This window comes from Aspergillus chevalieri, chromosome 2, assembly GCF_016861735.1.
Source record: "Aspergillus chevalieri M1 DNA, chromosome 2, nearly complete sequence".
NCBI classification, from domain to species: domain Eukaryota; kingdom Fungi; phylum Ascomycota; class Eurotiomycetes; order Eurotiales; family Aspergillaceae; genus Aspergillus; species Aspergillus chevalieri.
This window is the reverse complement of record NC_057363.1, coordinates 1,398,870-1,425,505: the sequence shown is the minus strand read 5'-3', so window position 1 is coordinate 1,425,505 and position 26,636 is coordinate 1,398,870. Positions and strand designations below refer to the sequence as shown.

General features: G+C 48.4%; 9 protein-coding genes and 2 non-coding genes across 11 annotated transcripts; 6 read left to right on the top strand and 5 right to left on the bottom strand.

Annotated features, from left to right (window-relative positions):
- Window positions 1–47: 47 nt before the first annotated feature.
- ACHE_20488S (putative sucrose transporter) lies at window positions 48–2,111 on the bottom strand (the record flags this gene model as incomplete). The annotated part of the gene is made up of 4 exons (XM_043284796.1): window positions 48–1,387; window positions 1,446–1,767; window positions 1,824–1,863; window positions 1,918–2,111. The coding sequence occupies 4 exons, from the start codon at window positions 2,109–2,111 to the stop codon at window positions 48–50; spliced, it is 1,896 nt and encodes a 631-aa protein (XP_043133552.1).
- A 1,198-nt stretch (window positions 2,112–3,309) lies between these two features.
- Window positions 3,310–5,718, bottom strand: steA (sexual development transcription factor SteA; the record flags this gene model as incomplete). The annotated part of the gene is made up of 5 exons (XM_043284795.1): window positions 3,310–3,574; window positions 3,631–3,714; window positions 3,836–5,359; window positions 5,439–5,538; window positions 5,595–5,718. 5 exons carry the CDS (start codon window positions 5,716–5,718, stop codon window positions 3,310–3,312), a joined length of 2,097 nt encoding a protein of 698 aa, XP_043133551.1.
- Window positions 5,719–11,541: 5,823 nt separating this feature from the next.
- ACHE_20486S (uncharacterized protein) lies at window positions 11,542–12,458 on the bottom strand (the record flags this gene model as incomplete). The annotated part of the gene is made up of 2 exons (XM_043284794.1): window positions 11,542–12,051; window positions 12,105–12,458. 2 exons carry the CDS (start codon window positions 12,456–12,458, stop codon window positions 11,542–11,544), a joined length of 864 nt encoding a protein of 287 aa, XP_043133550.1.
- Window positions 12,459–12,628: 170 nt separating this feature from the next.
- Window positions 12,629–13,520, top strand: HIS6 (1-(5-phosphoribosyl)-5- ((5-phosphoribosylamino)methylideneamino)imidazole-4-carboxamide isomerase HIS6; the record flags this gene model as incomplete). Its single annotated transcript, XM_043284793.1, has 3 exons — window positions 12,629–12,928; window positions 12,984–13,170; window positions 13,237–13,520. The coding sequence occupies 3 exons, from the start codon at window positions 12,629–12,631 to the stop codon at window positions 13,518–13,520; spliced, it is 771 nt and encodes a 256-aa protein (XP_043133549.1).
- Window positions 13,521–13,933: 413 nt separating this feature from the next.
- On the top strand, window positions 13,934–14,443 carry ACHE_20484A (uncharacterized protein; the record flags this gene model as incomplete). Its single annotated transcript, XM_043284792.1, has 4 exons — window positions 13,934–13,971; window positions 14,041–14,098; window positions 14,199–14,291; window positions 14,366–14,443. 4 exons carry the CDS (start codon window positions 13,934–13,936, stop codon window positions 14,441–14,443), a joined length of 267 nt encoding a protein of 88 aa, XP_043133548.1.
- A 594-nt stretch (window positions 14,444–15,037) lies between these two features.
- ELP3 (Elongator subunit ELP3) lies at window positions 15,038–16,814 on the bottom strand (the record flags this gene model as incomplete). Its single annotated transcript, XM_043284791.1, has 2 exons — window positions 15,038–16,461; window positions 16,511–16,814. 2 exons carry the CDS (start codon window positions 16,812–16,814, stop codon window positions 15,038–15,040), a joined length of 1,728 nt encoding a protein of 575 aa, XP_043133547.1.
- Window positions 16,815–17,182: 368 nt separating this feature from the next.
- Window positions 17,183–18,609, top strand: TCA8 (succinate--CoA ligase (GDP-forming) subunit alpha; the record flags this gene model as incomplete). The annotated part of the gene is made up of 7 exons (XM_043284790.1): window positions 17,183–17,349; window positions 17,457–17,485; window positions 17,567–17,693; window positions 17,756–17,818; window positions 17,881–17,906; window positions 17,961–18,043; window positions 18,109–18,609. The coding sequence occupies 7 exons, from the start codon at window positions 17,183–17,185 to the stop codon at window positions 18,607–18,609; spliced, it is 996 nt and encodes a 331-aa protein (XP_043133546.1).
- Window positions 18,610–19,533: 924 nt separating this feature from the next.
- On the top strand, window positions 19,534–19,647 carry ACHE_t20010A. The gene has a single exon. It is a non-coding gene; the product is annotated as a tRNA-Leu (tRNA).
- A 412-nt stretch (window positions 19,648–20,059) lies between these two features.
- Window positions 20,060–20,194, top strand: ACHE_t20009A. Its single transcript has one exon. It is a non-coding gene; the product is annotated as a tRNA-Leu (tRNA).
- Window positions 20,195–20,797: 603 nt separating this feature from the next.
- Window positions 20,798–21,718, bottom strand: ACHE_20481S (uncharacterized protein; the record flags this gene model as incomplete). Its single annotated transcript, XM_043284789.1, has 1 exon — window positions 20,798–21,718. The coding sequence occupies one exon, from the start codon at window positions 21,716–21,718 to the stop codon at window positions 20,798–20,800; it is 921 nt and encodes a 306-aa protein (XP_043133545.1).
- A 769-nt stretch (window positions 21,719–22,487) lies between these two features.
- Window positions 22,488–25,375, top strand: ACHE_20480A (RFX family transcription factor; the record flags this gene model as incomplete). Its single annotated transcript, XM_043284788.1, has 3 exons — window positions 22,488–22,506; window positions 22,614–23,334; window positions 23,392–25,375. 3 exons carry the CDS (start codon window positions 22,488–22,490, stop codon window positions 25,373–25,375), a joined length of 2,724 nt encoding a protein of 907 aa, XP_043133544.1.
- Between the last annotated feature and the right edge of the window lie 1,261 nt (window positions 25,376–26,636).

Below are 26,636 nucleotides of genomic sequence, written 5' to 3'. Positions count from 1 at the left end.
GTATAATTTACTGGAAAAACCTATCTAGATCCCTGGTACTTATGCACTCATCTCCCTCCCTCAGTCAACCGGCTAGTCAGATACGCAGCTCCCAGCGCAGCAACTCCTCCAAACCGTAACACCCATCCAACACTGTCATCCCAGGGTTCTCCCCGTGGTTTCTGAAACGTCTTGAAAATTGCACTGCATACCAAGCTGGAAATGATCTGTGGCGCAGAGACGGCCACATTATGAAGACCAAGGACGATGCCTGCCTGGGCTGGGTTCTCATCCTCCTTTCCGGGGGCTTTCATAGGAGGTACTTCATGACCGTTCTCCAAGTCCTCATCGTGATGAGAGTAGCGATGTCTATCAGCGGCCGTTGTGGCTGCATCACGAGATCCCTCTGCGACTGTCCTTGCAGCACGAACTCGGCGGATGCGATATGCCGTATCGATTCGTGAGACCTCCGCAGAGATCAATGCAAATGGTGCCCACAACGTCATGGCCCAACTGATCCCAAGAAGCCCAATGACAGCTGATCCGGCTTGATGGGTGTAGACAAAGAAGGTACTAAACATGCAAGCGGCAAAGAGCACGTGCGAAATGAGCCACGCTCGTCGAAGTGTGAAGCCTGGGATTTGCAGGTAGGCGAGCCATGCTGGTCCGTCCTTGTTGGCCTTGGAGCCTTGAGGTTGCTGCTCAAGTGGTGCTCCATAGGGGATGCTGGATGCTGACATTCTTCGAGCTCCTGTGTCGGACTCTTCTTCCCCTTCGAGAAGACCCTCTCCATGCTGTCTATCGGAGGCGACAATCGGTTTGTACGAGGGAACCACCAAAACAGGCAATGTGATATTGGCCACGAATGAGACAATTGCGTAAATGAGAAGCGCAAGAGATCCGATTCGGGTGGCATCTTCCCAAGCCTGATCGATATCTTTGTCAGAGGGGTTGGGGTGGTCCTCGAAGATGGGGTTCACATAGAGCTGTCCTATATACGTAGTGGCGTAATATAAGAAGGGAAACCATCCAATCCAAGCTGCGAGTTGAACTTCGCAGACCTTGGCAATTTGCGGCGGTAGATGACGGATAGCTTTGAAGACCTGCTCGAAGAAAGAGACGAGACCAAGACTGCTCGAAGCAGGCGGACTGTCCAGCCGGGGATCCCGTTCCTTGATATAAGAACAACTGATTAACAGCGTAATTCCAAGTAAGAGTGACGCTATTGCGCAGAGAATTTGGAACCGCGTCTTCCCCAGAAAAGGTAGGATGTTGGGCAAATCTATGTATCCAAAGATGAACCCGCAAATATTTCCCACGCCCGTCATTCGACTGGCCCATGCATTTGCGGATTCCTGCTGATGGGTTGGTGCATTATCGACGATAAAGCAACGGATGCCGGCTTGTACTGTACGCACATTAGTATGGTCAAAACCAGTTTCTCTTCAACGATAAGTAGCGCATACCAGTATTAATAGCAAAATCCAAACAACACATCAAGGCAGTCGCGACAATAATAATGGTCGTCCGAACACCACCAGAATTAGGGTCTGCGCCGAAAAGCCCAAGGAGCCCGCCCATAATCTCCTGCACCCATGCGAGTGCCAGTAAGGCAATGATAGTTCCCGCGGCCCCAGCGAACATAAATGGCTTTCTCTTGCCCCACGATATGCGACAATTATCACTCCGAATGCCGATATAGGGTTGTACAAGGGTCCCAGCCAGTGGACTTGCAATCCAAACGAATGCAAGCAAAGCCTTGCTCATCCCAAGAGACTGTAAATAAGGCTACACAATTTTAGCATTAGCTTTCGTTCTTTGGGAGAGGACATAGGATAGCTTACCGTCCCGCTCGACAGCTCTACAGACCATACAACTTGTAGCCTTAACACCAATTAATCAACTGTCTATAGTCGCACACCATTCGATTCAACTCACCCCCCGATACTCAGCGTTAACAAGAACAGATACAAACTGCTCTTTGTTTCCGACGTATCCTCCCTATGTAGGACAGGGTTATCATTTGGTTCATATCGAATATCTGCATCATCTTCACGATCCGGTCCCACAAGAGGGGATGACTCGTTGGCTGCCTCGGTCATGTTTGTGTGGTCCGGTTCTGAACAGGTCATGCGCTGAGGTATATAGATATGCTAAAGTCGGCCTCCGCACTTTGTAGAGCTAAAATCTGAAGGGTAAAAGCCAGAGACCTGGTGAAATGATGCTGAGTTGATATGGAAGGGAAAAGTCGGTGTCTGCTCAATACAATCAAGGTGGAATTGAATCCAACCTGCAGCTAGATTCTAAGCACTCTGCATGTTTCATCCAGACTAAACGAGACACGTTGAAATCAAGGTGGCGCCAACGTATCAAAATAAGAAACTGGGAGAAAAATGAAAAGAAGACTACGTGCCCGATCTTACTTCCTGGGGATTGGAAAGCGACGTCAGTGGACAGCGGATCGACCACACGTGACCTATCTAGACCCCGGATTTGTGCCTCAATGCCTTATCTCGAATTTCTTGAATCTATCTGGTGACCTCGGCTCAAGTACTTCGACAACAGAAGGTCAAAGCAGGTCGAGCGATTCTAAAACATCTTACAATTATGATCAGAAGTTTTTCTGTTTAGGTTGTTATCATTGATCTATATGCTTGTGTCCCTACAACACTGTTGTACGACGAAACACCCTTCCCAAAATCATATCTATAAATAAGCTGCCAACACCTCAAAACACAAAAGGTATTTCCCTGCGTACGCCGCGTTTACCCAGTCCACACTGCGCACCTTTCTTGTCTTTCCAGACCCATAAACAAATAAACACACAGGCGATAATACACAGATTCCGTAAGCATAACACATGAACAGAGATAAAATTGGCACAAAATGAGAAAAGCATCGAGGATATAAATCAAATCAACCAAAAAGTCACAACGAAAAGGAGACATAGGCGCGACAGTCCAGCGCCAGCGGCAATGCACGATGATAAAAGACATAGGATGTACATGCACCGGTGCAGTGTAGGCCCCTTCTATCACAGTCGCTTTTGAGCATCAAGCCCAAAGAAGCGAAGGTTGATGCAGCAGAGAATGCCTATCCAAATCCACGATCGCACGGAAACAGGAATAGGAAAGGACGTAGAAGAGTCCCATGCGGCCATCAAGCTGCATAAGACTCCTCAAGTTAAAGAGTTAAAACGACCATCCCAAGAAACGAGACTAGATAAGTCAAGAGATGAGATAGAGAGCAATGCAAATGAAGACGAGACGTTATAATGCCGTATTATAATCGATTGATTGTAAATGTGGTATCCTGCTAATAGATTGGCGCTCATATCTGCTGCTGCAAGAGCTGAGGCGCAATCATATTCGGAGCAACCATAGTATGCATAGGTGACATGCTCATTGTGGTGGCCATGGTGGTCGGCATGGAGGTCATAGTGGTCATGTTCATCATGGATGTCGGAATTGAAGTATCTTGCGGTGATAAGTCCTCGTCCGGCGAGCCGAATTCATTCTCCTCGTTCTCCAATTCTTCCTCATGGGTTGACAGCGGCGGCTGACCATCTTGCTGAGCCTCGTGGATCCGACGATGTCTGTTTGGTCTGGTAAGTAGATGAACTCGAAAAATTACAGGCTCAGGGAAACTCACTGTGCAAGGTTGTCCGATCGCGAGAATGCCTTGTTGCAGTAAGGGCAAGGGTATGGTCGCTCTTGGGTGTGCGTTCGAACATGTCTGAGCGCCAAAACTATCAGCTGGGCGGCTACAATTAAAATTACCAGCACGCCGATCATCGCAGACTGGACAACCAGATCACGAAGAGCAGGGGCCTGAGAATGATGCAATCAGAACTTACCGCTTCAAGTGCTCTAATCTCTTGAAGAGTCGTCCACACGATGGAATTGGACACGAGTGGGATTTTTGCGGATAGGGTCCCAGCTCCATCATGGTAGCGCTTCGGGCACGGCGGACCGGGCCCGGAACATATCGCTCGGCCTTATTGGTTGCGCTGTTCTGCACAGCGGCGTCAACTGTCTCATCGGTCGGGAAAGCCGCCAGGTCATCCTGGACGTTATTCAGGGACAGAGCATTTTGGCTGGTGGTTTCCTCAAGGTTGGAGAGCGGGGTACCATGACGGGAAATTTCCTGTAACAAGTCCTTCTGCGGAAGAACCGCTGGGTAGCTCGCTGTGGCGCGCTGGGTTTGCGATTCATTGCCGCCCTCGGTCACAGCGGGAGCCACCGAGCTCGACATGGATCTCCGCAGGTCACTGGGTTTGTGTGCCGCGTACGCCATTGTCTGGGCGGGAGCGGCTGTTGTTTGGGGGGTGGTCATGGCAGCGTTGGCGGCTCCCGGGGTGACCGAAGAGCGGCGTCTCCGCTGCTTATAGGTGGGAGAACCCTCAATGACCGAGTAGGGGAACGTTCGTGTTGGGGCCGGGAAATGGGCGCTGGCCAGGTTTGAGGGGGGCAGCTGCATCAAGGGGTTGAAAGACGGGGCGGACGAAATGTCCGGGATGGCCGTGTAGAGGCCTGTGTCTTCATTGGCGATGTACGCGGGCTCGGGTCCCAAGGGCACATGATGTTGCGGGGGAGTCACAGGCTCAAACGACAGGCCGCGGTTGCTGTAGTCTTCAAAATGGGAGGAAACGAAGGAGGGGGCCGGCGAGTACTCGACAAAGGTCGGCATGGAGGCGTGACGCTGGTGCATGCGGGCGATGGGCATCCCGTTGCGGTCGTACTGGATGGGAGCGAAATCCTGCTCACGCTTGATGAAATTCTGGGCTAGCGTAGGGGGCAAGGGGATCGCATTGTAGATCGCCGTGTTGGCTGAATCGTCCGGTAGGAAAGGCAGCGCCGGGGGAGCCATCTGGGGAGCCATCTGAGGAGGAGGCATAGCGTCAACGGACCGCACGATTGGGGAGGTGGGCTGGCCAAATGTCGTACTTGCGTGTGCAGCAAACGAAGAAGTATTTGCTTGCTGAGCCTTGGTGAGCTGCTCATAGAGCGACTGGGACGAATCGAACTCGAAAGACAAGGCGGGCTCGCTGACGGCAACGGTGGTGGCCTCCTGTCCCATCTTCTCCCTCTTCAAATCCCGTTCAAGGGCATCGAGGAAGAGACGATCGTGCGGGACGCTATACCAGTAGAAGACCTTTTGCTTCTTCTGTGTGCGGATACAGTTGTTCTTGTAGAGGAAGTCGAGGAAGGGGCTCTTGGGCTCTTCAAGCGTAGCATCGGTACCGGCCTTGAGGTTTCGCAAGTCGGAAAAGATGCCTTCTTCGAACTTTTTCGAGTTCTTGACGGGGCGGCCAAATGCTGTGAAACGGAATGCCAGGCACCTGACGATATCAGTTCCTGAGATGTGGAAGAGGTTGCTCCTGTCATATGTTAGCGCCGGGGTCCTCCAGTGCCACCATTCTTGTGATTGTTCGTTGTATCGTCTCGTTCAGCACTAACCAAAGCACGCAGGAAATGTGTTCGCCCGTGGGCAGCAAGAAGCGTCGAACGAATTGATCGGGTTGCCAGTCCACAGGAGCCGACAGAAGGAAGTATTTCACTGTTGAATAGTAAGCTGGTTGTCCAGACAAGCGGGATTTTTCAACGAGATCGTACGGTTATCGACTTGCTGCAGCGCGACTTGCGCATCGTGAGGCAGACTCTGCTGCGCCTCGCTGGACAGCATGAAAGTCTCCGGCTTCTGCGGAGGAGGCATCGGGGGACCATGATGGGGATACATGGTGGTATGAAAGGTAGCGACCTGTGTGGTGATTCTGTCAATTTGCCTGATGCAAGCTGTTTGTGTCAGGATATAAACACAGCGTTGTGCTGTTTCATATGTTCTGACACGAAAGGGAGAGAATGAAAGAGAAGGACATACAGTCAAAGAAACCGTGCAATTGACTCAGTCACAGACGTAAAAAAAAAAAGAATTGATCGCTAGCGTCTTGACTAGAAGAGCGCGCGCGACAGAAGTGAAAGAAAGCAACCACCGATATATAGACAGCGCCCAAACAAGCGGCAAGCGAGCGATGTGATGAAAGCGCGCAGATGCTATCGAAGCACTTGACAACAGTAAAGATGAAGGATGAAGGTGATATGAACAGAGGAACCAGCCTCTTTCAAGGGAGATTTTTTGGCAGGTGCTCTGAGCTGCTGAGCTGAGCTGACTGGAGGATAGAGTGGCTCGTCCCAGCGATGGAGAATAACGAGCGCGCGTAAAAAGAGAATTGAAAAGGGCCCTGCCTGTATGCAAGTCTCTATTTTTGGATGTAGTTTTTTTAATATTTTTTAATGTAAAAAAGAAGGCAATAATAGTAGATAAATAATATAGAACAATAAAGTGATAGTAGGGGGGGTCAATTCTCGCACGGCGAAAATGAAACGAAAGAAAGGGAGCACCTGTAAGTGGGTGGTGGAGGATAGTGTGAGAGTGAGGGAGAGGGAAAAGGAATAGAGGGAGGTGGGAGAAGAGGGTGGATAAGAAGGGAAAAAATGGAAAAAAAAAAAGGGAGGGAAAAATAAAATAAAAAATGCGATTTTCCTTGACAGTCGAGAAGGTGAAGAATAGAGAACACTAGAGATACCACCGGACGACGTCAATCGGGCTGTTAGCGAAATTGAGGTCAATCGAGGGGGAGAGAGAAAATACAAGTACAATAATATTACCATTTATTATGGAGCTATAATAACAACAATAACTGGTTGGCTGGAGGCGCCAGGGACTCGTGGTATTACCGATACAGGTACACTCCAGGAACCACTATGAGAATCTGGCAGTTACTCCATCTGATACAGTACAGTACAGTAATCGGTGGATCCGGATCAGAAAAATGATTTCCCCATCGGGAGTTAGTCCCACACAACCCAGAATGGGAATGGTGTCTCTCCACCGGTAGAAATCCAGAACCCAGCACAGAAACATCCATCCATGGGAATCACTCATACAACCCATTGGATAGCCGTTGATACCTTAATTTGGCGTTTTATTATCCATTTCTGCTGAAGAATCATACATCATATTGTATCCATCCATACTCGCAATTGCCACACGGGTCCCAATCTATTATGTACAAGCACTCTAGAACACTACGGAGTACGTTCACTTGTAGGTACACTGTGGATCGACATCACTTGGACCGTTCACTGGGCTAGCCTCCCTGATTTCTTCCGGCCTTCGGATATACCGCCAGATCCGGTTATCGAATCAATACGAGAGTATCCGGAGTGCACTTGCTCTCGGGACGTGCATAAAGGAGATAGAAAGCTACGGAGTATGCATCTCGCAATAATCGGTATCCTTGCTGGCGTAGGGATCACAGTAATCAAATCTGCAGATGGACCTCGGCGCTTCATCTTCTCCTCATCCGGATACTACAGAGTACGGAAACGGAGTATTAGCAGCGTGCTGAGTAGGACGTCGGAGCCGGAAGGACAATCTGCTACCCATGCCAAGCCCATTGTGAAGCATCCACCCCGTGTTTCAGATTCCAGGGTGAGTGGAGGGCGCTTACATCGACCAATGAGGTGTTCTGTTTATGCTGTATGGATTTAACCACAACGGGAAAGTCACTACGTGGGATAATTAATCACAACCTGTACAGGTGGCTGACAGTGACCGTTGACCGTTCACTATTGAATAACCCCGTACATACTGTATCCAACCTCCTTACAGAGCACACCAGCCAATATACACATCATTTGTGAATTGCATCTGATCTGTCAGGTACAGATCTTGGCATCTATACAGGTGCAGAATGTTTGTACGAGTAACTACAAGTATGAGTAGGTCGGCTCAATTTTGAGAATCTAACCTTCAGCTATTGGTCAACAAACATCGGCCGTTTGCTTCTGGCATAACGGTGATATAACGATCAGCATTGCGCCGCATTCCGGTCAATCTCGTATCTCGTATTGAATACTCCTACCTGTCTTGTACGTCCTCGTGCGATTAAGATAAACCGGATAAAAGAATATATCAATTCATACAATTGATTTATCAAGTGTCAGTAGCTGTTATATCAACGTCTCCCCTATGTTCCGTACGTGTCTGATCTGCACAGCCGTTGATGAAAAACGGTTGAAGCTTAACTTGTGTGGCTCAACCTTGGATGCAACACCTCTGCGAAAGTATGTTCTACTCCAGAGTATGTAGTTAGTAGACTTTGAATACAAAGTCAATTAATTTAGACCTTGATTGGATGACAATTCTCCAAGGCTGTCTGTACACTTACAGAGTACGTAGCACAGATTGCTCGATATTAACGGGTCCACCTATTCGGCCGAAGAGTGATCAGTGGCGATTATCTATAGATACCTGTTGTGTTGTACAGAGAACAGCGTACAAAACTCACCTGCTAACCCTGCACATCCAAATCAATTCATCGAGCCGTCGAAGTTTTCATTGTCCATCTCAATATCCTCCTCTCGACACCCGACTGCGAAGGATTTCATGATCAGCGGCCGCCCGGCACCCCAACCATCATCATCATGCTTTTTCATGGTTTTTGCAATGTTAGCTTCCGCATGCAGCAAGGCTGACCAGTACTAGCATCATCCTTCTCCCTTTCCTCGTGTCGATCTTAGATTCGTGTCTGCTAATCTCAAGAGCCAGGCCAATCCTCACATCCGCCGTGATCACTTGGAAAGATTTGAGGATCATCGAGGTTACGATCTACATGGAGAATTAGCAACTCGAGGATAAAAATCGGTCGTTTTCGAGATCCTTACTCCGTACTCACCCTGGGTGGTGATCATAGCGACAGCGATCGCAAGTTCCGGGGCCTATGGGCTTTTAGTCCAAGGAGCTAGAACTTCTGAAATACGAGCCTTGTTGGTCGAGCACCAATCTGGTTCTTGTCCGGCTTGGCCGTTCTGCAGGAGGCCACTTTAGGTACAGTCTACAGGGGTATTCTTGGTCCAGGGTGTTAGGAACTGCTGGCCTTGATACGAATGCAAATGTCAATTTCATGCTTGCAGAAAGTCTGGCTGCATACTGACTTTGTCGCAAGATGGTACAGTATCCATTGTCAACACTCATACAACCTCGCCACCTCGCCACTCAGTACTCGACAGGATACCATAAGACGAAAATGGGCTTAAAAAAAAAAAAAAACAAATCATCTCGGCACTGAATCATGAAAACTCTATTCTTATTCTTCCAGCATTCGGGATATTTGAATAAACTTTGCCCTACGCTATTCTGGTCGTAATAAATTCTCAATCCGGTTAGCGCGCTTATATGGTACTATAACTGATATTATACGAACCAGATATTAACCCTCACCAGATGGTAATTTACGGTTCTCTCTACAGAGTACGGTATCTATCGACTGACTCGAGCAGTCTAACTCAAAACGCACAGGCACGTTGTTTGATCATCCCATCCTGAAACCCTCTAGAAAAGTCCATGGTTCCAGATCAGCAGACAGTGCTGCTCTCGATAGAGAGGAGTGCAGTAGCGTGCCCTATTGAGGGATTTAGCATGTTGGATGGTGCGACAGTAGTCTACTCTTTTATTTTGAAACGGATCTACATATCCACATTCTCTATCAATTTATTCATGGCTGTATAGTAATCTGCGCTCTACCTCTCTCGTCGGATTGGAGTTTGATCAGAACATGCGGGGATTTTTTTTTTTTTCTTTTCGTTTGCAATGGTAAGAGATGGATCATGCATTAGTCCGGAAGCTTCGGGAATTCCGAGTACTTTGGACATGGTTTCATGGCAAGGAATTTTCTAGCTACCCTGTAGGGTTTGATAGTAATTCTCCTGTCTAGAGTACAGCCAAACCCTGACCAACTGAATCTCGAAATTGAGATCGGGTCAACCTTGAGAACAGATTAACTTGTTGAATCATGCAGTATACTGCTCTATACACAGGCAAAGTGCACTACACCCATCGTAGATAGAACAGCCAAGCCCACGAATCCATCTCACTTCATAACAAGCCATGTCCATACTCGTATCCATCTCCATACAAGTAAGCAACATATGCATTGTCCACCAATCCCCAGGGAGACACACCGGGCCGGACAGAGCCGGCTGGCCTGAACAAAGCTCAGTTGGATATTGTAATAGTTGTACGTGCGGAATATTGATACACATTCCCACAACTTTTCCCGCTGTACTCCGAGTAAGTTGGCCGTCTGTGCTTGTCTGTGCAGAGCAGACTGTATAGATCCAGCCTGGGCTATGTTCCCGCTGCTTGACTCATTTTGGCCACGGCGGAAGGCGGAGGAGCGGATGGACGGATATATGCATTGATACTTGGTCTTGGTAATGGTAATGGTCATGGTGTAGTCATGGGCATGGGTGTAAACGTGGAGGGTTCTCTGTTCTGTGCTATGGAGCCGTTTCGGATTCGAAAGCTAAGACCTGGCCATTGCGAGGCGGTTTTGAGAGAACTGGAACGTAGCATCTTTTGATAGCACCGGTAGACTATCTGGTAGTATTATTATTGAGGGCTCCGGAATATTATGCACGCCATGGTGCAGGAATATGGAGCATATTCACTGCTAATAATACCAAAAAGAGGCTGAAGCTGAAGAACTGGATGTGCAATCGGAGGCTCTCAACGGTATCCACTAATCCAGGAGTAGTTTATTAAACGTAAGAGCTAACGTTCTGGTATTCAACACGGTTGGGGCGAGTTCGAGACATGCCATGTTTGAGCCCGAATTTGCCCGGGACTAATATTGGGAATTCTTACGATGACAGACGAGTCAATGGTACACTACTGCCTCATACTGGTCTGCGAGCAATGGTTTTGATTCGGCTTCCGTGCAAGATCCGGTGACGGTTGACACGTCAAGTTTGAGAAGTTGTCTGTGAGTGTAAACATACAGAGTAGTTTGCGCATACTACTTTCTGTGCTTGAAAATGCAAATAAACAAACCAAACAAGCAGGCAGTTCAGTAAATGCAGACCGTCAACTTTATTCAATAGAAAATCCGAAAATGTTGTCACAGGACAAGAAGTTGCCAAAGTCAGTCGGGGATTTTGCCCTATATGGAACAGCGCAATCCCGTTCAAACCCCCTCGTGCATATAGGCCCGAGCTTCGAGAAAACTACGAAAAATGCACTCAGAATCCCCCAGAGAGTATCTGAAACTGGGGAATTAATTAACTTTGCCTGAACACAAGTCTGAACGATCAGGAGTTGATCTAAAGTCTCAGAATGAGGGATATACTCTATTGGATTTGGAATAGCACGGATCGAGTTCCGGTGCCGCTATTGGGGTGGTGAGAGAAGTGACCAAAGTACTTGCCCCCTTTTTGTAGAGTTACATCGATATCTTTGTTTTGATGTTGGTAGTGCTGTTTACATTCGTGTTCGTTTCTTCGTCATGGTCCGTGGTGAACCGGTGTGCCCAATGAAGGGAAAGGTGCAGACCTTCCACCCGATGGCAGTATGATGATAATTATACAAGGTATTATCCGACAAATCGTGTCTTACCACCAAAGCCGTTGTGCCGGTTGCTGGTGCCCACTGGTACCGGCTGGCTGGCTGGTGCTGGGGCTAGATGGTTATTCAATGGGTATCATGCCTTCCATTTCTGCCTCAACGGCGGCCCTTGGATCCCTTAGACCGTCGTGTAATGGAATTGATGTCTCGTTGACTCAAGTTCAGGGTTCCACCGCTTAATTTCCCAACAGATGGTCCTCCAACACCACGCTCCCTCCGCTTATTGCTGGTTTGTTTCTTAGGGGCAGGTTTCTCGAGAATGATTCCGTTCTCCTTCGCTTCTCGTCGCCGCTTGTCCTCCTTGGTCGCAACCTTAGTCTTAATTCCCCTTCGATGTGCCGACGGCATCTTCTGGTCGTAGAGTGACGCTTTGGCTCCAAGCGATTGCATTCTCATATCAAGAGCCTTATGTCGGTTCTTGCCGGTGGGCACCAGGTCGGTTGCGGAGTCTAACAGGTGGGATTCCTTAAGCAGTCGCTGCAGGGCAAGGTCATTTTTCAGGTTCGTTGCGTCTGTAACTTTGTCCTCTTCGTCTTCGCCAGAGTCCTTGGTAGGTTTGGTTTCCGATTTGCTTGTGTCGACGTCGAATGATGGTGGCTTTGCGTTCTGTACACCTTTTAGCAACGAGTTCCTCTGCATCCATAGCGTATAGGTCATACCATAAAAGCCTTGCGGGCTTTCTTGTCCAGCAGACCGCTCGTCTTGACAGACGAATCTTGGTGTTCGATCACTTCCACTTTGTCACCATAATCGTCTCCTGAAAGACCATCCCAGTCAGATCCGGCTTCGGATCCCTCCTCGTCGTCATCATCACCCTCTTCTACCTTTGTTTCTTCTTTCCGCGACACTCTGGGCCCGATATCTAACGGCTCGAACTGCGATTCGAAGAATTTGCGAAACAGGTCATGAGAGACCTCGGTAGGCGTCGTAGGAACTGATGTATCTTGCTCCTGCTCTTTCTTCGTCGTAAATCGCGACACGACGGACGTGTCTCTCTTCCTTTTTCCGATCATTTTGAATTGTGGCGTTTCGTTCTTTATTGATCGCGAAATTCGTCAAAGCCGACGGAGGTTTTTTCTTCGGACACCGCTCAGTCACGTGCGATAAGATAAGTCCTCTGGTCCGACCCCTCGATTTGCACAGCGCAAGACACCCCATTGGCAACCATTAAGACAGAAAAAAAATGACTAAATTCAGGCCGTGCATTGACCTTCACTCGGGCCAGGTCAAGCAGATTGTGGGAGGAACGCTGAGTGACGTCTCCTCGGACCTGAGGACCAACTATGTATCCAAGCTCCCCGCCGACCACTATGCAGGTTTGTACCAGAAGCATGATCTACGTGGAGGGCACGTTGTGAAGCTTGGCCCGGGAAATGACGATGCAGCTAAGGAGGCACTGAGTACATGGCCAGGAGGATTGCAGGTTGCTGGGGGTATCACGGATCAGAATGCGCAGTATTGGATTGACCAGGGTGCTGAGAAGGTAGGTATATCCGAACTCGTTTGGCTCGAGATCGCATGCTAATTGTGCCATACAGGTCATTATCACATCGTTTCTATTTTCGGAGGGCAAGTTCTCTCAAGAGCGGTTAGAGCGCGTTCTCGCTGCTCTTGGAGGCGACAGGTCAAAGCTGGTCTTGGATCTGAGCTGCCGCAGAAAGGATGATACTTGGTTCGTGGCTATGAACCGCTGGCAGACAATTACAGAGATGGAAATTAACCAAGGTATGTCTACTCTGGTTCATTGAATACCTTACGTCCAAACGGTATGGCACGCTAATGCTGGAGAAGAATCTATCTCATTCCTGGAACCGTTCTGCTCCGAGTTCCTCATCCACGCGGCAGATGTGGAAGGCTTGCAGCAGGGTGTTGACGAAGATCTGGTCGCTAAGTTGGCTAAATGGTGTACAATTCCTGTTACATACGCGGGAGGTGCGCGGCATCTCCAGGACCTTGAGAAGGTCCATGTCAGCAGTCAAGGAAAGGTCGATCTTACTATTGGTAGCGCTTTGGATATATTTGGAGGGTCTGGTGTTACCTTTGATGAGTGCATAGAATGGAATAAGGCGCACTGAGGACGTGTGTATATACGGATGTCTGGCATGAGGCAATTGCATAAAAGTCCAAAGATATAGAACAAAATTAATAGAATTGAACAGAGAACACATAGAAAACAAGCGACATAGTCGTGTTTGCTACGTGGGAAGTTGCATTCGTCGTGCATGATATCAATACCTCTATCACCGCCCAGAACGGTTAGGCGCTTCGCCGCCATCGAACATTCCGAAACTCACCTCCCAAGAACATCAATCGCACCTCCAAACCGTCAACTCTGTGCACTTTTCCTGGTATACCGGGATCAAGGAAGCGGCAGACATTCTCCAAGTCTCTCGAAGACTCATCCAACTCCGTCTGCATCAGCACCACGAATTCGATTGGTTCCTGAACTCCGTCGTCTTATCGCATCGAACGTTTGCCAAACCTCAAGATGAAGCCCATCGTGTCTGCTTTGAACGCATGGTCGTGGTACGATATATTACTTTGTCGCAAGGTCCTTTGTTTATGATCGCTGACTTGGTTTCTCTCGTGGTACAGCGTTGTCATCTCGTTCTTTGCCGTCATCATCCTCTCCGTCCTCGGAACGTTATACCAGGTTCGTCCAGCATCCTGTCTATCGATCCGTCCTCCTGGCTACGATATGCGAGCCTATCATCCTGCGTCTATAGAAACTAACGGATATTCTCTCTGTTCAGCACGATCACCCTGGTTACACCGGCTCTGAAGGCGACCCGGAGAATGGCCCTGCCGTTGCTGCCTCGATTTTTACCGCCGTGATTGTATACGCCGTACGTCTACCCAGTGTCGAATACTCTTGCATATGTATATATCAGTGGCTAACTAATTGTCTTTCTTGAAATAGGCATTCTTCGTCTTCTGTGCTTTCCAGGCCTACCTCCATATCCGAGCTAGCAGGGGTGGCGCCATATCGCTGAGCTAGAAGCTTGCTGATTGGTTTTGATTTCACAATTTTGATGAAAGCCTCTGTTTATTTTCCTTTGTTTTATTTGTCTGGTTCTATTGCTATGCCTGGGGATCTGGTTCTATTGCTATGCCTGGGGATCTCAGTTTGGATGACGCACTCGATCTCAAAACTGTGCTGGTTGCGGAAATCGCCAGCCTACCCTTATATACAAGACAACTTTCAACTGCTGAGATACGGTGCATGGTAATGGAGAAAGGCTGGATTTCTGTTCTTTATTTTGCTACATGGTGTTTATTCTAAGGTTTTCTTCTTCCGGTGTCTCTTACTTTGCTTTAGACTAAGACATTGTTGTTTCTGTACATATACAATATTGTATATGCTTTGCTGCGTCACAACTGCTTTTTCATTAAGAATATAAATCATCTATCATTTAACTTTTTATCTTCAAGACCATTTCATCAAACTCGTACAAAGTTACATACCTGTTCATGACAACGCTGTGAACGCCACAGATGCAGAAATGCCTCCCAAGTCAAGGGTTATCCCAACGCCAAAGAGAAACGAAGAAAGAAACTTTTATCGTCCAGCATATTCATAAGGAAAGGAGGATTACTCCTCGTCCTCAATAGGGTCCAACATCTTGGACATGTAAGGACCATCAAGCATATATCCGAGACGACCATAGTAGCTACGCACACCAACACCGGAGATAACACTGATCTTGCGACTCCCATGCTCCTCGCGGGCAATGCGCTCCGCCTCCTCCATCAGAAGGGTACCGAATCCGCGGTGCTGGAACTTGCGCGAGTCACGGCCGTGCACGGGGACAGCGGTACCGTAAACGTGCAGTTCTCGCACGATACTGGTCTGCTGACCCGTAAATTCGGGACGGAAGGTATGCGTAGCGCTGCACTTGCGCAGTCGGAGCAGACCAATTAGGATATCCTGCTTGGGATCTTCGTAGGCGAGGAACGTCTCCCAGCCGCCGTTGGCAGTATAGTCGCGGCGGACGAGCTCGACCTGCGATGGGCGGATCTTGTTCTTGACTTCGTTGATGCCAACTTCACGAGTGCGGACGTCGCGGCAGGAGGTTCCGAAATCTTTCATGCGAGCAAGCGCGAGTTCGCGCAGGTTGCCGTTCTCCACACCAGAGGTGACCAGGGGCATGGGAATATCACGCTGCACACGGTAGATACGGGTCCATGGGGGCACCAGGGCGAGTATTCGGGCTACTAGGTCAACTAGTGCGTTTGGGGTGTAGTTCTTGTAGCGACCCGTCCTCCAGAGCTCGTATAGACCCGTACCACGGATGACCAGAGTGGGATAGATCTTCAGACCGTCCGTACGGAAAGCAGGGTTCTCGAAGTATTCGTGAAACTGGTACAGATCCCGCTCCATGCCGACGTTGGGAAGGTCAGGCATCATGTGGCTGACCACCTTGAATCCTGCATCCTTCGAGAGCTTGAATGTTTCGGCCACAGCAGCAACCGTGTGGCCTCGGTTGGTGTCCCGCGCAACGTCCTCATACAAACTCTGAACTCCGACCTCCAGTCGCGTGCATCCGTAGCGAAGCATGCTGCTCAAATGTGTGTCCAAACAGTAGTCGGGTCGAGTCTCGATTGTAATTCCAACACACTTCACGTTGCTCATTTCGGCCGCTTGCACGGCCTCGTCGACATTATCGGTCTGATATCCACTCAGCGCATTGTGAAGCTGTGAAATGAACGACTCCCGATAATCCTCTGGCAGCGACATAAATGTTCCACCCATGATGATATATTCAACTTTGTCGACGCTGTGACCAAGGGACTTAATCTGGTCCACCCGACCTCTCGCCTGCTCGAAAGGATCGTAGCGCGCTCGAATGGCGCGCATCGATGTGGGCTCATATCCGGTGTAGGACTGGGTAGAATATTCAAAGTCGGAATCAGGACCACCGGGGCAGTAGACACAGATGTTTCCCGTATAGGCAATATGAGGGCAACGGTGGGGTTTACACATAACAGCGACAACGGCGATACCAGATGACGTCCCTGCGCTGGTCAGCATACAACATCACTTCAAGTTTCAGCAAAAACATACGAATCGGCTTCGCAATCAATTTGGGAAGAATGTATTTCTTGTAATGTTCGGGCACCGCAGCAATAATGGCCGTCAGTGGCGGTTGGCTGCTCAAGCAGTGTTTCCTCGAAATCTGACCCCGCAGCTTGTTCAAATTGATATCCTTCTTGGGCTTGATAGGGTCTATCTGGCTCTCATAGTCCTGGATAAGCACATTGGCGATATCAGAGCATGCTCGCATATATCTTTCATTCTCCGGAGGCAGCTTTGCGGTCTTCTTGGGCTTGTTGGAGGGGGGCGGCACGGTCATAGTCATGGTCGCCATCGTTGTATTGTCGCGATCGCAACTGCGATGCGACCGTAGAAAACTGATTTGGGTACGTTCAATAAAATGAAATCGAAAGTTCAGGTCCCGAGAATAAAAATCAGCCTGCGTTGGCGATAGTCGTCTCTCTCTCTCTCAAGTGAGGGAAAAATTCAAAGGAAAAGCCCCGAGGCTGCCAACCGAGAACAAATCGGATCCGCTTAAAGCTTTGTCCCGAATTCTCCCAAACCGCGTTTCTTCTGCTGTCATTAAACATCTACTCTCCCTCTTTCCCTCTCTTTTTGCTATAAATAAAACCCCGCCAGACTTGACTCTCTCCTCTCTTTTGTTTCTTCTTTTCTTCGATTTTTCTCTATTTTTACAGCACCATGCAGGCCTTCCGCCGTGGCACCCTTTCGGCCCTCCAGAATGTTGCTGCTGTGCAGCGCCGGGGATATGCCAGTGCCAGCGCAATTTACTCTGAGACTGTCCCTAACCTTCGCATTAACGGCGACACTAAGGTGATCTTCCAGGGTTTCACCGGAAAGCAGGGAACGTAAGTGGTGTATCCTTTCAAGGTGGTGATAGCGCCGTGGGATGTGTGCGGTTCACTGCAATCAAAATGAGCAATGAGGCTGACGTTGCTCTTCCTTCATTTTGCAGTTTCCATGCTGAACAAGCCATTGCCTATGGTAAATTTCACTTTCCTATACGGTGACACACAGGCGATATGCGCCGTTGAATGGAGTAGGAATACTCACGATAGTCCTTAGGTACCAAGGTTGTTGGTGGTACCAACCCCAAGAAGGCAGGCTCGACGCACTTGGACCGCCCTGTGTTCGCCAACGTCAGCGATGCCGTGAAGGAGACTGGCGCCACTGCTTCTGCTATCTTCGTCCCGTATGGTTCCTATATACATGCTTGAAATGGGTTTGTTGTATCGCAAGGCTAATCCTCACTAGCCCACCGCTTGCCGCTAAGGGTATCGAGGAGGCCATTGAGGCTGAGGTTCCTCTGGCTGTCTGGTAGGTTATAGTACTTTTGAAGCTTCTACGAGCTTGATTGACTAACTTTTTGCTTCTCACAGTATCACTGAGGGCATCCCTCAGCACGGTATGGCTTTCGGTTACTTTTTTCGGTTTCGCATAGCTAACTAGAGCCCTACAGACATGGTGCGCATTACGGACATCTTGAAGACCCAGAACAAGACCCGTCTGGTCGGTCCTAATTGCCCCGGTATCATTGCTCCCGTAGGTTTGATCCATCTTTACGCTCCGCACGAGTTCGAATAGATGTTGATGTGAATGTGTTTTAGGGCCAATGCAAGATCGGTATCATGCCTGGCTTCATCCACAAACGTGGTCGCGTTGGTATCGTCTCTCGTTCCGGTACCCTGACCTACGAGGCTGTCAACCAGACTACCCAGGCCGGTCTTGGTCAGTCCCTCGTCGTTGGTATCGGTGGTGACCCCTTCTCTGGTACCAACTTCATTGACTGCCTTCGTATCTTCCTTGAGGACCCCGAGACCGAGGGTATCATCATGATTGGTGAGATTGGTGGTAGCGCCGAGGAGGACGCCGCCGAGTTCTTCAAGGCCAACAACAAGTACAACAAGCCTGCTGTTAGCTTCATCGCCGGTATCAGCGCTCCTCCGGGCCGTCGTATGGGTCATGCTGGTGCCATCGTCAGCGGTGGTAAGGGTGGTGCCGACTCGAAGATTTCCGCTCTGCAGGATGCCGGTGTTGTCGTGGAGAGAAGCCCCGCTGCTCTGGGCAAGACCCTGCTTGCCGAGTTTGTCAAGCGTGACCTTGTCTAGACTCGTTGAGATAGAATAAAGATTCCCTGGTTTTGAGGGACGCGCCCCGAAATCAGTAGTGACGCGTGGTTGTGTGCGTACGGAAGGGCCGGGATATATACCCCTCAACCAGACGGGTTCGTTTGTTTATTTTACTTTTTTCCCACTTGGCCATGTCTGTGCTTCTCTGTTTCTGTTTCTTTTTCTTTTTCTTTTTCTTTTTCTTTTTCTTTTTCTTTTTCTTTTTCTTTTTCTTTTTCTTTTTCTTTTTCTTTTTCTTTTTCTTTTTCTTTTTCTTTTTCTTTTTCTTTTTCTTTTTCTTTTTCTATGTTTAGAGTGTCTAAGGCTATACTTTTCTTTGTAGAAATTGTTTGTTATGCAGTACAGTGGTCTGAGTGAAGAAGTTGCGCGGTGCCGTATGGACGTAGGTTCAACTAACAATTGTCATCGACGGTCCGGATTGCTCCGAATCTGTATCGGTATGTTCCGAGTCGGATATTGCTCCACTGACGATTCGGCAAAAGAAGCCGAAAGCTTTGTGTGGTGAATGATGTATGGATGGCAGCAAAGCAGCAAGCGAGGGAGCAATGTCTATGGGAATACGCGTACGGATGTACGGGAACAATGGGGTTGTGCTGCATGGATTGTAGGGGAAATGAGTGTGACGTTATTTACTGTGTACTTACAGTCGAGATATATATTTGAGCGGGCTAACTGACCCAGACTATATATGGACGCAACGGATTGGGAAGTTAGACATGCCTTGTGGATGAAAATGAGACAAGCAGCTAGCAGAATCTCTTTTAGAAACAGAGTATATTTGATATGATATGCAGTCAAAATTCAATTGTTAGACAGCGGGGTAGAAAGTGCGCACACAATGACAACAGTTGCATATTTTTAATTTATTGATAGAATTGAATAGGCGAGCACCCTTCAACAACAGGCAAGATGGCCGAGCGGTCCAAGGCGTCAGGTTAAGGTTACCTTAACATACAACTTCCTCTGAAGTTTCCTGATCTCCGACAGGGGGCGTGGGTTCGAATCCCACTCTTGTCATTTCTTTTTTGCTTTTTGTTTTCCGAACATCATTTGTTTTCGTTTGCTTTGATCATGGCCATTCTTCTTCTTATTTCCTTTTCCCCCTTCTTCGACTCCGTCCAGTCCCCTTTAAAGCCATGTATCTGATAAGCTCCATTGATATCGCTAGAATTCCGTTAATCTGCCGCGCGAATACACAAAGCATCCCTTGCAGGGTAGGGACAATTTGCAGCATCTCCATAATTCACAGGTCATTGCTAGTGGAGCTCGTTGCAGCTTTCATTTTTCAATTTAATGATGCATTGTGGTTTAGTATGTACAGATATGAACAGAGTACTTGGTGGCACTGATGGGTGTAGAACATGAGAAACTGTTTGAGAATTACCATATAGTCTCATATAACACTAAATACTAGATCCTTACATCAATTGGCAAGATGGCCGAGCGGTCTAAGGCGGTGGACTCAAGCGATAAGCTTGACCGGGAATACCTGGCTACGATAAAGTGCAGTAGCATCTTTATTCCACTCTCGCAAGAGGCGTGGGTTCGAATCCCACTCTTGTCATAGCTTTTTGTCTTTTCCTTGTTTTTTTGCTCCTTCTAAGACGCTTCTTTCCAGTCTCCAAAAGTCAACTAGATAAATAGATCTCCCAAAATAAACTGCTTTCACCCTGCAGAATTCCAATGTATCCTAGATTCTTCAGTAAATCAACCATTCCAGCACTTGTTGTGGCATGTCTGACTCAGCGCACGTGACAACATGCAAAACAACGCCTCGTTGTCTGAGGAACGGGCGATTTCTGTTTATTCCTTCGCTCAACCGAACTACACGAACGACACTTCACCAAGCAGCTGTCACGGCGCTCTACTAGGATGATGGAACGTCCAACTCATGGGTTCTACCTAGGTAGCTATCGACGAGAATAATCAACATGAGGAAGGAAGAAAGGAGGTAACGCCATATTTATCAACAAAGCAATAAAGCAAACAACCACACCTCACGTGATAATCAACCAACGTGACCAGGCCGTCACATTACCCCCCGGCTTCAATAGGCATTGTCCTCAATGTCATGGTCAACCCACAGGTAAGAAAACATGAGAAGGCAACAATACATGAGACACTTGAAAAAGAAAAACACATGAACATGTCCAAACATCTCCAAAAATCAATCATCGAGATCATTAAGGTCATCAAGACGGTTTGCCTCTAACCTTGCAATCATCTGCTGGTTCCATATTTTATTGGATTCCTTGTGTGCCTTCATGGAACAATCCTTCACCCAATGATCAGAGGAGCCACATCTCACACAGGATCCTTGTTGTCGTCGTCTGTTCCTTTCATCTAGGGAGGTGGACGCTGCTGACAGGGAGTTGATATTGATGACGCTGAGGTCCATAGGATCAGACTTGGTGTGAGAGCCAGATTGGTGTGATTGAGAGTGGGAAACATTGGTGGAATTTGAGCTGAAAGAATGACTTCCCAATTGTTGAACCACACGAAGGAAATCAGTGTATGATTTTGGAAGATTCAACTGCTGGTTGAGACGTCCTCGGAGAGTAGGATTGAGGCCTTTCCTGAACGCTGAAATCTTGGTGACATCAGGCCAATCTTTGCCCTTTGCCTCATAAAGAATCCTCTCAAACTTGGCGATGTAGGCTGCCACAGATTCACCACTATCCTGCTTTAGGACTAGTAGATAATCTTCAGCTTCTTGAACCTTGTTGGGGTTGTCATAAACCAGAGATAGTTGATCAAGGATGGTGTTGTAATCCCAGGTGTTGGTGTCTTCTGCATAAGATAACTGGGGAAGAACTAGAGCTTGGACTTTGCTTTCCAGATTCAGATAGACATAGTAGAACTGAGCCACTGCATCACCAATAGCTGGAGCATCAATCCTAAGCTTAGCCTTCATCGAAGCAAGCCAGGTATCAAACTTCAAAGATTGGCCATTGAATTTCTCGGGATCAGGGAGGCATGGCTTTGGTCGTTGAAGTGGTTTGGGTTCATTTTTGACGGATTCGATTTCATTCTGGAGGGCGCGGATCGTAGAAGAAAATTCGTTTCGGAGTTCTTGAAAGGGGTCCATGATCTTTAAGAAAGGGATCGTGAGCTTGAATCTTGAAAAACTTAAGTCTTGAGAACTTGAAGGGGTGCCAGCATAGTCGCAACCACTGGACTTCTTGAAAGTTGAACTTGAATATGCCAACAACAGAAGTTTCAGTCCTGAGCTCTAGAAACTTAACTGAAGCAGCGCTTGACTTGACTTGAGGATGAACTTGAGGATGGAAACTTGAATGGAGACACTGTTATAGCCTGGCCAGCTCCCGAACTGCGGCACCAGCGAATCCCTTGAAGGGAGAAGCCTTTGGTATTTCTCTCCCTAAGGTATAAAAGGAGGATGTTGATTATTATGTCACGGCGCTCTACTAGGATGATGGAACGTCCAACTCATGGGTTCTACCTAGGTAGCTATCGACGAGAATAATCAACATGAGGAAGGAAGAAAGGAGGTAACGCCATATTTATCAACAAAGCAATAAAGCAAACAACCACACCTCACGTGATAATCAACCAACGTGACCAGGCCGTCACAGCAGCGATGTGCCCTCTTTAGCTGGCTTCTCTCGACAAATAACGTTTCTTCTTTTGGGTATTTATCCATATAACTTTTTTCCCTTTTGTCCCCAGCCACCAGGAGCGGTGTGAGATCCCTCGACCGACCGACGGTGGGCGTTGGAAGAAGCAGCAGCTGCGCCAAAACAAGAAACGCCATCGCCCGTGGTTACCGCCATCCACCCAGCAACAACCACGAAACCACCGGCCACACCTGCACGGGAGCTGCGTCGTAGAGCCTCATGTTGCCTCCAGAGATGGGTAAGTACAGCTGTTGCCATTCGTTCCCTGCTTGATTTTCCCCATTTTGCACGTCGTCACTGCCCAATGGCTATGTGTTCGCTAACTGTTTTGTTCCCACCGAACAGGTCGAGCAGCCTCGCAGTCCTCGAGTGCTGCCTCTCAGTCCACTCAGATAGTACCACCGCATAGCCGTCCTGGAACTGCGGATCCCATGAGGGCTCGTTCCGAACATGTAATCTCGCGGAATAGTCGTCGTCCGAGATCCAGAGGCTCCACTGCCAGTATCCATTCCCAGCAGACCCAGGACCAAAATGTTACCGACGGATTCGCGCAATTCCTCCCGACTCAACAGGCCACGGGTCACAATGTTTTTGGCAACAACCCAGAAGATATTATTATGCGTTTTGGTCCCAACCTGTCGCATCCCGTGCATGGTACTTCGTTGGACCCGACCTTGCCGGACGCACACCATCCCGTCATGCCCCGAGCAGAAGATTTTTCACACCATGCACTACAGACTCACGCCATTTCTCAGCAAGCGATGCCGCCGGAACTGGCAGGGCACGGGTTATCCGGTGTGTCCATGTCCCAGTACCAATCCCTGTATGACAATGGCATTGAAAATCATGTACCGGAGCATATGTTGGAGGATAATGACAACTCAGAGGCTGGTGGCGGAAAGAAGAAAAAGGGATCGAGTTCATCATTAGCGAACGACAACGAATTGCGCAAATTGTTGCGCCAGTACGAAGGTTACTCGCTGAAGCAAATGGCAGCAGAGGTTTTGAAACACGAAGGTGCCGGAGGCAAAGCCGAGAAGGTCAAACAGGTCTTTGCCATGATCTGGTATGCTCTATTAATGTTGTTCGCTTTACATATGTGGTACTGACGGTGTATCTGCAGGTTGAGGGAGAACTGCAGAAAGAGTAGCGGCTCTGTTCGACGGGACCGCGTGTACTGCTGCTACGCTGAGAAGTGTGGAACCGAGCGTGTCTCGGTTCTAAACCCAGCTTCCTTTGGGAAGCTTGTGCGCATCATATTCCCCAACGTGCAAACACGTCGACTTGGTGTCCGCGGGGAATCCAAATATCATTATGTTGACTTGACTGTCATAGAGGAGAAGCAACAGAAACCTCAATCTTTGGGCTCTCAGCTTTCATCAAATGCCAGTGTTCCACCAGAAAACAGGGCTGAAGATGCGCTATCGAAGGGGTACGTTGGAAAACATGACAAGCATAATGACCATTATCGGCGATCTGACAAGGGCAATAGTGCTGGCGCAGTACCACCACCCCCGGCTGACACGGCCGTGTTTCCATCACCAACAGCCTCGTTCGCTCCTCGCATGTCGGCTAGTTTGCCGACTGTAGGCTGTGACTGCCATTCTGCTTCTCGTGGCGACCTGGAGCCGCCAATGACCCTCGAGAATGTCGGTAGCCACGCCGGGAAAATGATTCATCACATGCTTCGATTTCCTTCTGCAGACACCTACTGTGTCGACAATGATTCTCTCCAGCTCCCTGATATCCATCCATACCTTCCTCCCAACGCCGACTTGAAGGTAGCTGCAGCTCTTGCGGCCTTATACCGGTCTCATTGCATATCAGTCATCGACAGTTTTAGATATTGCAAAGAGCGTAACCTCCTACGATATTTCTCCGCTTTCCATGGAACCCTGACAGTCCCGGTGCAAAAACTTCTCACGCACCTTGATATTGCCCCGTGGATCAAAGAGTGTGACTGGCTCATGTACCAGAAAATGATTGCATTCGTGGCACCGCTGACCACGCAGGTCGTGCCTAAGCTAGTGTTGGATGCTTTCAGCTCGATATCGCAGCGCCTCACCGCCCACATTACCGAAACCTTTAAGTCCCAGCCCGCACATGTTTCTCTCGCACGTTTAATCCCGGCAAACATCTTCTGTAGTCTTCTTCGACACATGCTTGATGTGAACCAGTCTGCCAATGCCGCCGCTGCCTGGCTCTGCCACCCCGACAACAGGAATCAGATGTGGTTCGATTTCAAAACCTTGATTGACCCTAAGGAAATGATTTCGAAAGCAAATATTCCGAGATGCGCTGAGCGGGTGACCGAACAGATTCTGAAGCACGACATCCGGGCACTACTTACACCCGTAAGCGACCCTAGTGTCGCTCCTTGCCAGCCTTTCTTCGGAACCCCAGATACCGAAGATGACATCCAGGCGCATAAGTACCCTGTGCAGTCCTCAACAGGTGATGACTATAACTTCCCTGACAAATGGGTATCATTCATCCTCAATCTAGCACTAATGTTCCCCAATCACCGTACACAGTGTGTTATAGAAAAGGCCGACGCATTATGGGACTGTGTCCTTCGTCGTTTAACATTGGGCGGTGCCCAGAGCTTCAGTGCTTGGTGGATGACAAAGGTTTTCTTTCACGAGATGATGGTTTGGCAAACGGAGCAAGGTGGTTTCATGCGCTCGTCACCAAGTACATTGCAGAATGCAACCCTCAGGACAGAATCATCAGAGATGAACAATTTCGCTATGAGACAGCCCAGCTTTGCCATTAGCGACAAGAATGATACAGTGATGGCGACTGAATCCCAGCAGGACCGTCAGTCGGTCTCTCGGGCACCTTCCACGGCAGCAACCAGTGAAGCGCCCCAAAATCAGGAGCAATGCTTGAATGGACGCCGCATGGAAACCGAATCGAACCAAAGTAATTTGGATAATCCCAAGCCCACCACTGTCGCTGAGAACATTGCGAATTTTCATGCCGGAAACAATGATGACAGCGCAATAGACCTTGATGATGACTCCATGCTGATGTCCGTGGGGAAATATGGTGACATGATGGCCTCTGATCCAGCAGACGCTGAAGGAGATGTCGTTGTCATATGAACGGCCGTAGGTGGCCACTTTTTGGAAACCATTGTTTGCTTTCTTCATGGTCGGAGTTGGATTCCCCTTTCTATTTTGTGTATTTTTGCTTTTCTGGAGCATTGCCCCACCACTTTTTGACAGGCAATTCTTTCCATCACTGCGCCAGGCGTTCAACAATCTTTGCATGAGAGATGAGCAACGAAGCATCGATTGATTCGAGAAGATTTCAACCCGCCCTGTCATAGGGCTTCCTGAGGGTGGCTATATTATCATTTTAATAATAGCGCGGGAAACCGCGTTTATTATGTCTTTTTACCTCTGTATCTGAATTTTTATTTGCCCTTTTATTTCTTGGATGTCTTGAGAGAGCATTCGGGGTCATTGTACATATTTCTGGTCAAATAACTTCTTTTTGTGATTCTTTAACCTGCTTTCTTGTTTATCTTTCTTTTAAGTCCTGACCTTCTTGGGGTTCTTTCGTCTGATCAACTCATCATTGGCTATAATTCTAATATCATCTCATCGACTGGTGTATTCCTCTGGTAACTAACCTGATGTTAATGATGCAGTGACCAGTATCAGAGACCTTTGTACAAGAACAGCAATAGACTGCAGGAATAATAGCATAAGTACCATTCTATGTATCCCTTAGATCGATTCCACCCAGTACCATCTAGATATATGCTAGTACAGATATAATTCAAATGAACCAGAACCGATCCGAGCCCATCCGGTGCATGCATAAGTCATAATAACGACCCATTTAAAACTACCCTGAAGTAAACAAAGCGACAACGAGCAATGTATGAAACAAGTTATAGCTTGTACCCAGCTGTATTGTGAAGGACGTGGCCATATTCATATAACGTGAGGACGAGAAGAGGAGACGAGGAAGAGAGAGAGAGGGGGTGATTGTGAAAAGGGAGACGTGGCTATCGTAGACCACCGGCTGGGAAGTAACGAGGACCCGCGAAACCATGCACGATGACGCTTTGGATGTCGATGTTACCTCCGTTATGGGGACTCCATAGTTTGATTAGGATGTATCTACCAGACCTGCAAGATCAGTTAGCAAGGCTCTTTAGTTGCGTAGGAAGGGGAAAGACATACGGAGGGGGATCAAATTTGATGTTGACCATACTCTGCGCACGCTCAATGAAGAACTGCGCATGTGGTCGCAGAAGTCCATTGCCCCGCAAGGCGTTCGTTTGGGAATCCAGAGGCGGCTCAACGAAACTGGTGTTTTGACGCTGTCTCTGCGGCTGTGGCTGCTGCTGCT